At 50.1% G+C, this 11001-nt stretch overlaps 1 protein-coding gene across 1 annotated transcript; it reads right to left on the bottom strand.

Annotated features, from left to right (window-relative positions):
* Nucleotides 1–181: 181 nt before the first annotated feature.
* Nucleotides 182–10579, bottom strand: DMWD (DM1 locus, WD repeat containing). The gene is made up of 4 exons (XM_089479574.1): nucleotides 10062–10579; nucleotides 8020–8202; nucleotides 6250–7506; nucleotides 182–4173 (listed from the first exon to the last, which is right to left on the bottom strand). Exons 1-4 carry the CDS (start codon nucleotides 10566–10568, stop codon nucleotides 4126–4128), a joined length of 1995 nt encoding a protein of 664 aa, XP_089335700.1. The 5' UTR covers nucleotides 10569–10579; the 3' UTR covers nucleotides 182–4125.
* Nucleotides 10580–11001: the final 422 nt, after the last annotated feature.

The following is an 11001-nucleotide window of genomic DNA, read 5'->3' as shown; positions in this document are numbered from 1 at the left end:
CTCCCAGCGTTCCTCACCACTGGCTAGGGTTGCTGGGAATTCCAGTCCGTCAACACCCAGATGATCACCTGATCCCACCCCAGCTCTATAATGTGCCCCGCATCCCCACAACCCACATTTAGCAGGGGAGGCTGTGATGTGAAAACCGTTTCTTTAGTATAAACAGGAGGTCACAATTCCATAATTTAAACACTTTTTCTTTGTTCCCAGACACACAACAGTAACAAACGTTTAGAGCAGGTAGTAAAGTGACGAAGGCACAGGGGGAGCGTCGGCAGCTTCCGGGCACGTTCTTCTGCGGACTCGGACGCCAGGGGGCAGGGCTAGGCCACCAGACACCAGCTGGCAGGCAAAGGCCGCAGGGCTTTGGGTGGGGGGCAGAGAGAGTGGGAGGGTGACATGCATCTGGAGGAGAGGGAAGAAGAAGAAGGGGGAAAGTAAAGAGCAAAACCAGAAGTGTCCTCCGAGGTCCTCGTGTCCATTGTGGTGGATCCGAGCAGACCTAAAGCCATGTCAGCTCCTCCTCCTCCCTTGCTGCTCTTGCCAAGCTGGGACGAAGCATACATCGATGGTGCGCAGGGGTTCTGGCCCCAGTATGGCTTTTTTTTCCTGGGGGAGGGGAGCCAGTCCCATGGGAGTCGGAGTCCTCCTCTGGGAGATTTTCAGCTGCTCTGATGGGAGAGGATCTCTCTCTTGGGGTGGAATGGGGGTGAGGACAGAAGGAGGGTCAAATTCTGCATGTGGAGAGCCCAAGGGGGATTCACAGTGAGCTGGGAGGGAGAGGGACCCCCCACTCTGCTACTCCAGAGTGTGTTTTGGAAGTGATGGGTGGGTGATATAAATGAGGGCGAAGACCCCTGTGGTGAACACTTGAGCCAGGCTGATCCCGCCAGACGACACCACAACATGCAAAGCGACAACCAATGAGAGTGTGCTTTTGAGCATATACAGAGAATAGGCTCACTGACCTGCCATGGGACCATATTCAACATCCCAGACAAATGCTTTTTCAGCTATTGCAGATAACCTAATGGACCAGTTCAGCCATTCCTGGTTTCTTCAAATGTTCCCTTCAGCCGCTGCTGGAGTAAAACAACTGCTGCTGAATCCGCAGTGTGCAGCTATGCCTCAAACAGAGTTTGGAAAATTGGTACTACAACTCATGCAACTTCTCCTACTTCAGGTCAGCCTACCATAATGGAAACACAGAAGTCTCCCTAGTACTAACCACACACCTAAACCCCTTGCTTAAGACATATGTCCTTCCAGAACAGGGGCGGGCAAGTTGCACCCTGCCAGCTGTGTGCAGCCCCCCAGGCCTGTTTTGTGGTAGCCAAGAGTAAAAACAAAACAAAACATTTTTCTGCCCCAGAATGTCCTCTGGGGGAATGGGGGCCAGGTTTAGGCCCAGAGAAGGCCTTTTTTGGAAAGAGGCCTCTAATGGAATGTCCTCCCCTCTCCAAGCATGGGAAATTTGTCCCTCAATGCTACATAAAGGCTGTCTGGGGGCCAAAAAAGTTGATTTTGTGGGGGTGCAGCCCTCCAAATTCTCCTGGGGGCTAATGCAGCCTTCCACCGTTGCCCACCTATCCTGCACTTTGCTACTGATCCCTTGTATCCAGCACAGACATTTCTCTGGGGAAGCAAAAACTAAACCAAGCATTCTCAGCAACCGGCTGGCTGTTTTCAGGCCAAATTATTGAGATACTTTGGCCCTCAAAAGCTTATATTCAGTCATTCCATAATACCAGAAACACAATCTCGAAGGGAAGACCTACAGCAAGTAGCAAAAAGCATCTCATGCCCTCAGCACCTGCGGATGTAACCCAGGCTCTCTTTTTAACGCACAGATTGCCACTTCCAGCCAACAGGAGATTAGCATCAATTGTGTAAGCCATGCAATGTCACACAGAAACAAAGCTGAGGTGAAAACAGATTCAAAGCCATCCAAAACTTAAACTATGTTTAATTTTTATCCGCTGATAGCCATGCTTAGAGTGGGCCCACTGAAAAATCAATAGGACTTCAGTCAGCCACTTCTAAGTTACCCTATTGAGTTCAATGGCTCTACAAGTGCCCAAGTCTGGATCCAATCCAATCCACTCTATATATTATCAAATTATCCTTCTGGACTTAATTCTAACATGTATTTTATAGCTTTTAAGAATGTCCTAAATCACCAGTGGGCTCAAAACAATTTTGGGACATTTTCAATTGCCAACCACTAGATTAAATACATATCTTTAAAAAGATGATTTTGTTTGCCTTGAACCAATTTCCAGAGCAGCTGTTATTCCGCAAGATGTTATGTGAGTTAACACATAACCTGGTTCCTAAGGAAGTCCATTCATGAAGGCTAACAAGCAGAATCCTTGAACTGGCCAAAATCTCACCTAGCTGGGGGGGGGGGGGGGGGGTACCACATTCTCAAAGGCACACATTCACAGAACAAAGATAAGCCAAGCATGCCATCTACCACAAGTCAATTATGAAGACAGTGAAATGCACCTGCTGTGTCACAGAGCCCAAATGGCATGGCAGAGATCAGCTCTGTGAGCCCTTATAGAACAGTCTCTGCACATGTGACACCCTCCAATAGTGCCATATTCTAAATCCTACCATCCCTGGCAGCTGCCAAGGTTGCCATGACTTGGTGTCCAAAACATTTGTAGGGTGACGGGTTAGAGAAGCCCAAGAGAGAGGGAGAGGGAGAGAAAGAGAGAGTGAGTCCGGTCCAAAGTATTTACTTCCAGCTACCAACCCAAAGTATCCACGATAGGAAAGCCACTGTCCCTAAGCTGAGCAATGTTAAGGTATTCTTTCCTCAATATTTCCTAACACAGATGCTCTCCAGACATGTAGGACTATAACACCACTGTACCCAGCCATGGTCCTATGCTACAGGATTCACAGTCCAACATATCTGGAAGGCATTCTAGCTGGTAAAGGCAGATCTATCTGGGCAGATGAACTGCCCCACCACACTGGTAATTCCACTTCAGTAGCCTACACTAATTGTAAAATGCCGTCCAGTAGCACCTGGATATTTTTGCTTGCGTTTATGTGTGTAAGAGAAAGAGAGAGAGAGAGAGAGAGAGAGAGAGAGAGAGAGAGAAGAGGTCAGTTGTTGCTCCTGTAGTTTTAACTGGTGAAACTACAGTCAAGAACTAGAAACCCTGGCCTCCGGCTGGCTGTAATGGCACGTTGATTTCATTATCCTGGTCCAGTCCAACCTTAGCATTAGATGACTGACTATGTGGAGTTTGCATGGATGTGACAGTGCAAATGTATGTGGGAAATCTCCATTGACCTGGAGTGGAGAGAAACAAAAGTGTCTTCAAGTAGCAAGCTCAGCTAGTTCAAAGTGAAGTCCTCTGAGCATCTCAAAAAGCTGGAGAGAAGAATTTCAGGGGGAGTCAGAGAATGAGTGATGAAAGAGCAGACAGCAGCAAACTGGACCCCAACACTGAAACACGACACTGGCAAAAGAGTGGCAGGAGCTCTTGGGCAGGATCTTGCTGGATCTCAAAGACTAAGGAACGCTTCTTTGGGGATCATTTGGTTGCACTAAGGAGTCTGGCAGGGGGACTGAGAGGTTGCTCTTAAGACTGAAGCGACTCTGCTGGATGGAGGTGCCAACTGTGTCCTCTTCATCAGCAGAAAAACTGGAATATCTTGTGCAAAAATACACAAAAAACTAAAACAGAACTTTAAAAAATAAGAAAACAAAACAAAAAATCAGAATCAGAATCCCTTGTCTGGGAGTCTTGGAGCAAGGGGAGCGGGGGAGAAGAAGAGAGGAGAGGAAGGGGCAGCTCAGTTCACCCTTGTGCAAAATCTGCCCTCCAGCGGCCTGTGCTAAAATCCTTAGCTTTAAATACGGTTCGTTAATTAATACTTTTAAATAGCTGAGAAGTGCAAAGGGTCCTGTGCTACATAGGTCTCCATATATTAAGTAACTCCATTAGTGTCTCTCATTCCAGGAGAGGGAGGGAGGGAAGAACCTGTACATACAGCAGATACCGAAAAGTCTGAGCGTTTCACCGTCTTGGCCAAACGGCTTCAGCAGGGCAAGGAGCCAGAGACACCTGGTTGCACACTGGCCGACTGAGAGCTAGTGCTGGGTTATACTACCGTGCCGCTCGGAGAGCCACCGTTCTGGGTGTTCAGGGTCTGAAAAGAGACAAGGGAGGGGGGAAAGTGTAAATGTCACCATGGCCTCTCCATGCCATAGGTTGGGTCTAGAGATGTGGAAAAGCTACCTAAATGTGGGTAGCATTCACAAAGAGTCCAGAATCCTCTTTTTCAATGGAGCACAAAGAGTTATTATCTAGCCCTCTGTTCCATAGCCAAAACACACACCCGCACACACAGGCAGCTGTCAAACCTCAGGGGGCTACTATCTCATTTTACTAGCAGGTGACACAGAGGAGGAAGAGGCAGTTGGCCTTGGCTGCAAAGAAAAAGGGCAAGAGGGAGAGGTGCTGCACTTGGGAAATCAGCCATCATTTTCCTTCCTCTAGCAGCTGAGACCAGCTGCTTCTTCCCTTTGCTTGACGTCTGCCAGTGTAAGGGAAAAGCACAAAACTGTGGGGAGCATTACATTCTGTCCACTTGACCCAAGATCTTGACCAAAAGGAAAATAGCACACCAGGAGGAACAGTTACAATTGGATCTGGATTTAGTCATACTGAGTAACCCAGTGTGACTTGAACTCAACAGAACCTAGCTAGGGTCATCATGAATAACTTGTCCCACTGACTTCATTGGGTCTGTTCTAACCATGACATAAAGTCAGTTTCACCCTCAAAGCCTTTCTCCCTGATCTGCTATTTTTTTTAAAGGCAGGGAGGTCTGTACCATGAAAAGATGTTCAAAGAGTATAGAAAAGGCTCTTCTAGGCAGAGATTCCGTTAGTTCCTTCAACAGGCTCTTTGTTCTCTCCACTATGGAAAACTAGCGCCCAGCTTGGGTGATTGCCCAGACCAGCCCCAGGATTACAGCCAGGGAAAAAAACCAAGAGACAAGGCATCAGCTGCTGCCACCAGAGAAACAAATGCAGTGAGAAACAGCAGCATTTCCAGGGGATGAGGGCCAGCGTAAGAGGTTCAGGGGGCAGGAAATACCAAGTGAATTCCAACTTGTGACAGGTTTGGTTACCATTCTAGGCCTGCACACCAATGAAACTAGAAACGGTAAAGAGCAAAAAGAAATATCTAGCAAGAACGTCAGTTTTAGATCCATGGCCATTTTGCACCAGGGCCTCAACTTGGTTTATCCTTTACCACACATACAGGATGCTTCCCCCTTTTCCCACTGGAAATCTGCAGCCAGCCCTGGCAAAATCTGAAGAAATGCCTCCTCCTGGGGCACATGGTGGGGCTCTAAAACAAGGCTGGGCCCAGAGGCTCTTTCACAAATCATGCACAGTGTACACAACATCCTCCAATCTTTACACATCTTAAATGTAGAACAAAGTACCAATGAGACATTAAATGAACTTAGAATTAAACGACCCATTAAATGTCCCATTCCCATCCTAGGAGAAAGACAGGGTATAAATCAACCCATCGATCAATCAAACAAAACTAGCATACAACTTTCACAAGCCCTAGCCAGCACAGCCAATGGTGAAACTTTGTGGAAGATGCGGTCCAGAAATATCTGAAGGGCCACATAATGCCTGCTTCCACTTTAGAATGGCTGGCATTCACAATCACAATTACAAATGAGTAAACTAGTGTCACTCGTTTGTAACTGATCTGTACTCATGATCCCTCTATATTCAATAGTTTAGGTAATGCATAGGGATCATAACAGTTCCCTAGCTAACTAATTGGGCATTTGCCCCTGTGAGCCATTAAGGTCTGTTCTGTCAATCAGGGGAGACTGATCTGAGGAGAAATTGCAACAGTAATCCAGTTTCTGTTGCACTGGAGATCACTCATGGTAGAGGGTGAAAATGTTGGTCTGTTGTGCCCCAGCCGACAGAACAGGGCCCTGTCCCTCGAAATGGTTGATGCCCAGTAAGAAAGAACTGGGGTGGTGGGGTGGGCAGAAAATGAGAATCTGGCTTTTATGGGAGGAGTGATTGACTTAGGAACATTATTGGGGGGAAAGGTGGGATATAAATGAATATAAACAATAACACAGCCACTGGTCCATAATAGGGATCAGGGCCACCCTAGAGAAGGGTTTCATCTCACATCATTCCTGCCTGTGTGTTTGCATGTGTATCGTTTTACTTACTGCTTTCCCTGGTCTGGCCCAGGTGCAGATGAGACCCTCCTGGCAAGCGGTAATAATACAGTCCTCCAGGAAAAGCAAGACAGTTAGCCGCTCATGGGCAATCTTCTTGCAAACGAGGGGCTCAAGGAGGGGCACTTCGTTGATGCGGGGGCACAGGGCAGTTCCCAAGACCTTGGCGGTGTCCAGTTTGCTTTTGGGCACCACGTTGAGCTTATCATTGCTCTTGCTGATGTTGCCCAAGCTGTGGTAGCGCTTGTGCTCTTTCTCAGCATTCTTCTCCTTTCGCTCCTGCAAGGTGAGGGTGGCAAACTTGCCAATGCTGAAGGGCACCACCCCGTCAGCCACGTGGCTCTTGGCAGCACTGGTGACGGCCGGGTGGGGCAGGCTGTTGGAGCGAGACAGTGAGCGAGGGAGGGGCCCTCCGCTGGTGGATTCAGCAGCCAGGTTGCTCCCACCGCTACCAGAAGGGGGGATGCCAGTGCTGAAGGTGTTGGTGAGTGTTCGAGCCCTGGACAGTGGGTGATGAGGGTACAAGATATCTTCCGTCAGATCCCAAAGGCAGAACTGTGTGTCCTGTCCGGCAGAGCCAAAGCGGTAAGTCACCGAAGGCGTACTTTTGGTGCTGTGCTTGGAGAGGTGGGAGAGGGTACTGCTCGTCCTCACCCGGCTGAAATTGGTTGAATCCTGGATGTCCTCGTCACTTCCACTGAACTCCCCGCTCTCGTCATCTTCTGTGCTAGTGGTGAAAGGGTCAAAAGCCACAGCGTTGACCCATGACTTGTGGCCGTGACCTCTGGCAATGACTCGGCCCTCAGCAAAAGACCAGACCGTCACCAGGTCATCCTCACCACCCGTCACGATGTAGCGCCCATCGGGGCTCCAACAGACACACAGCAGGCCCCCAAAGTAGCTCTTCATCATCCCCTGCAGGAGCATGGAGTCAAAATGGAAGACGCGGAGACAGCCATCTTGGCTGACACAAGCCAGGTAGCGGCCATCAGGGGAGAAGGCGAATTCGTTCAGAGCTCCTTCACCGACTGCCCACTTCAGCAGTGGGTTCCGGGCATTCTTGCTCTTGCAAGCGTAGACGGTGAAGCCCTCGCCTTGCTTGAGGAGGGTGTACTGGGGCGAGGCTGAGCCACAAGGGTGCTCCACGTTGTACAGGTAGAGGTGGCCGCTGGCGTGAGAAGCCAGGAAAAGGCTCTCTGTCTCAGGGATCCATTTCACAAATGTGACTTTCGTCTTGTCAATCAGCCGCTGAGGGGTGAGAGGCAAAAAAGGGGGCAGCAACAAAAGTTAAATCAAAATAAATAAATAAATAAATAAATAAATGAAATCCGGTGTAACTAATTTATTATCTAAAGATTGCAGCCACAAAACATATTAAAAGTGTCAGTTGCAGAAATACAACTGGATGCTGCCTATGTGACCTTCATTCCATGAAGCTGCCTTGTACAGAGACAGAGGGGAAACTGCACAAGGAGGGATCCAAGAGGTCAAAATACTTCCTTGTGCAACAGACTTAAAAGTACATACATCCTTGTATAGTCAGCCCTTGGTATCTGCTAGGGTTTGGCTACAGCACTCTCCCCTCCACAGATACTAAAATCCATGGATGTTCAAACCCCAATAAATACAATGGCATAGTATGATGGTGCCCCTTATATAAAATAGCAAAATCAATCATTGAATCTGTGGCTACGGAAGGCTGAGTGTAAACCCAAATTATGTGAGCATATGTCACCACAAGGATGCTGGGCTTTGACTCACCTCTTCATTGAAAAGCTTAGTGGTATCTTTCTTGATGAGATCCAGATACTGCACCTGCCCAGCTGAGAAGCCAACCAGCAGCGAGATGGTTTCCGACGCAGCTGTGAACTGGTTGAAGTCGTGGCAAGTAGGCTGCGTCCCCTTGTAGATCCGCTTGTCGATGGGCTTCTTCAGGTCAATGGACTGGAAATTCAGCAAAAATAAAATGGACAAAGGCATTAGAGAACAGGGATGAAGGGCCAGAAACGAAACCTTGCGCTGACTGGGTTCAGGTGATGTTTACAGACACTCCTTTACTCTGCATACAAACTCTGACTTCACTATGCAGCTGTTTCACTAATGGAGGCCTCACTCACATCACAAGGCTCCTGCGCTGGCCACAGATCCCAACTTGTTTGGCTTTCAGCAAACTGCTTTTCTTAACTCACTTTACGCAGGATCTACACTAAAAACAGCCTAGCTCTAAACTCTTCACCAAAAATCTAGTGTCAACTACCTCTATCAACCTGGTGAACAAGGACCACAAAAGTTACTAGTCCACATACATAAAACAATTGTCTGTGATGCAAAAGGTATTTCTGTAACACTTCTCAGCCTGGTTAGGCAGCTCAGAAGCAATTTCTATGTGCCCCGGGACACAACAACGACAGGTTTAAGCAGATGTAACTTGGCACCGTTTATTCCCTTCTCCCTATTCATCAGGAAGGACGAAACGCCTACGCAAAAACCTCAAAACAATTCAGCTCACAATGATCCATCGCTTTGCCAGATTGTCTGCAGTTTCACTTAAAACACAGCCATCCCACCCACTCTTTCTCCAGCTACGCTTCTTCGTTCTGCCCTTCTCCTTCTGACGCTTCTCCGCCTCTTCTTCCATTCCTTGGCATTCCCTTCATCCTCACCTCCTCCATCTTCCAACATCTCAATCCTTCGCTTTAGTCTCAGTCTGAATTGCTCCCTTGCTTCTTCTCCCTGCTAAACTGCCCTCTTCCTCAAAAGGCGGAGTGGCTGAAACACAGGTCAAGAGTCAGGGATGATGGGAACTGTAGTCCCAAACCATCTGGAAAAGGAGAACCCATTTCCACCCAAGGATCCCAGTCTTTTGCTGAACCCTCCCTCCTTCCCTGCTAGCATTGCCAGATCGAAAGCTGGAAGGAGTTCTCTGACAGAGAAGGCTAAATAGGCCACAAAACTACAATTCCCAGAATTCCACAGCACTGAGCCACTGGTAAAAGCAGTATCAAACCCAATTATTCCTGAAGTGCCTACGCAGCCTTATGGTATAATGTATAATTTTGTGATATGCTATGGGGAGATCAATGCGGCTGTGTGTGTGTGTTTGTGATACTCCACACACCCATGAAAAGCACGATGGCAACCAGCCCTTCTCTCTCTCTGCTTCCTGCCAGTTTAAAGACATGTTAAGGATTCTGTATGGGGAGGTCATGGGTTTTTCTTGACACTCCTCACAGCCATTAAAAGCACAGGAGCCCTCTCCGGTTTTGATGGTGGCAACCCTGCCCTTCTTTCTCTGCTTTCTGCATTCCTGGGTAGTAATTTAAAAGATCTGGCCAGCTGTTAACAACGGAGGGGGTTTGTGGCACTCTTCCCATCCATTAAAAGCACAGGCGCCCTTCTGGTTTTCACAATGGCATCTGGGCCCCTCTAGCTCTCAGGATCTTGCAGGAGATGGTCATTTAAGGGTGTGATTTTTAATGTCAGAAGAAGAGGAGAGCTGCGTCCCCTCCTTTGCTGCGGGGATGGCACTCCTCACAGCCATTAAAAGCACAGGAGCCCTCTCTGGCTTGGATGGTGGCAACCCTTCCCTCTAACTCTGAGGGTCTCGCTTGATACGATAATTTAAAGGTGCGGTTCTTAGGTCTGTCCAGCTGTGAATGTCAGAAGAAGGGAAGGCATCAATGGAGAAGGAGGGGGAGGCTCTCCTCGCGCCCATTAGAAGCACAAGAGCCTTCTTGGGTTTGGAGGGTGGCAACCCTGCCTGCCCTCCCCTTCCTTCCTTCCTTCCTCCCTTCCTTCCTCACCCGTCGCCCCCTCCCTGGGGCTCCTCCTGCTCCGGAGTAGAAGTAGAGCTCCCTTCCGAGGTTGAAGCAGACGCGGCTCCGCTCGGCGGACAGGGACCCGGCCTCGCCATCGCCGCCTCCTCCTCCTCCTCCTCCTCCGCCGCCGCAGGGCTCTGTTCCGGCGGAAGCCGAGTGGAGCCGCACCAAGGAGAGCCGCACCGGGGGCAGCGAGGGGACGGGAGGCGCCGGGGCGGAAGCGGAGGAGCCGGAGGAGGAGGCGGCGGCGGCGGAGGAAGCCGGCGGAGGGACGTTGGCGGCGGCGGCGGCGGCAGCCGAGGAGGCTCCGGGGGCGCTGGCGGCGGAGGCAGGCCTGGAGCGGGGCTCCGGAGCCCCCAGCAGCCGGTAAGCGCCCTCCCGGGTCCGGAACTGGCTCTTGATCTCGTGCGGCGGCGGCGGCGGCGGAGGCGGCTGAGGAGGAGGCGGCGGCGGCGGGGACGGACCTCCCTCTGGGGCCACCGCCGCCGCCATCTTCCCACCGCCGCCTCCACCGGAAGTGGAGACCCCTCGCCTGACCCCGGAAGCTGCGTCAGGGGAGCCTTGGCAACGCGAGAAGGCCGGGGCGGGAGAGAGGCGTTGCCAGGCAACCTCGCAGTAGGAAAGGGACAGGCCTTAGCAACGGGGTGAGGCCCTTAGCAACCGAGGGAGGAGGAGGAGGAGGCGGTCCTTAGCAACCCAGTGCCAGGATGCTCTTTGTAAGACACTAGTCTTCTCTGGATGCATCCTCACTGGAGAAATAACCCGGGTTGGCACCGCTTTGACTCTTTTCTGGATCAAGGCTATGGAATTCTGGGAGTTGGAGTTTGTGGTGGGGCCCAGAGCGGAGCTTTGCCCCGCTATGGGCCCCACCACAAACTCCAACTCCCAGAATTCCATAGCCATGAGCCAGACAACAAGTTAAAGC

This window comes from Sceloporus occidentalis, unplaced genomic scaffold (genome assembly GCF_023333645.1).
Source record: "Sceloporus occidentalis isolate IW3139 unplaced genomic scaffold, rSceOcc1.0.p SCAF_13, whole genome shotgun sequence".
NCBI lineage: Eukaryota > Metazoa > Chordata > Lepidosauria > Squamata > Phrynosomatidae > Sceloporus > Sceloporus occidentalis.
The sequence above is the reverse complement of the archived record's forward strand: the minus strand, read 5'-3'. Positions and strand labels throughout refer to the sequence as shown.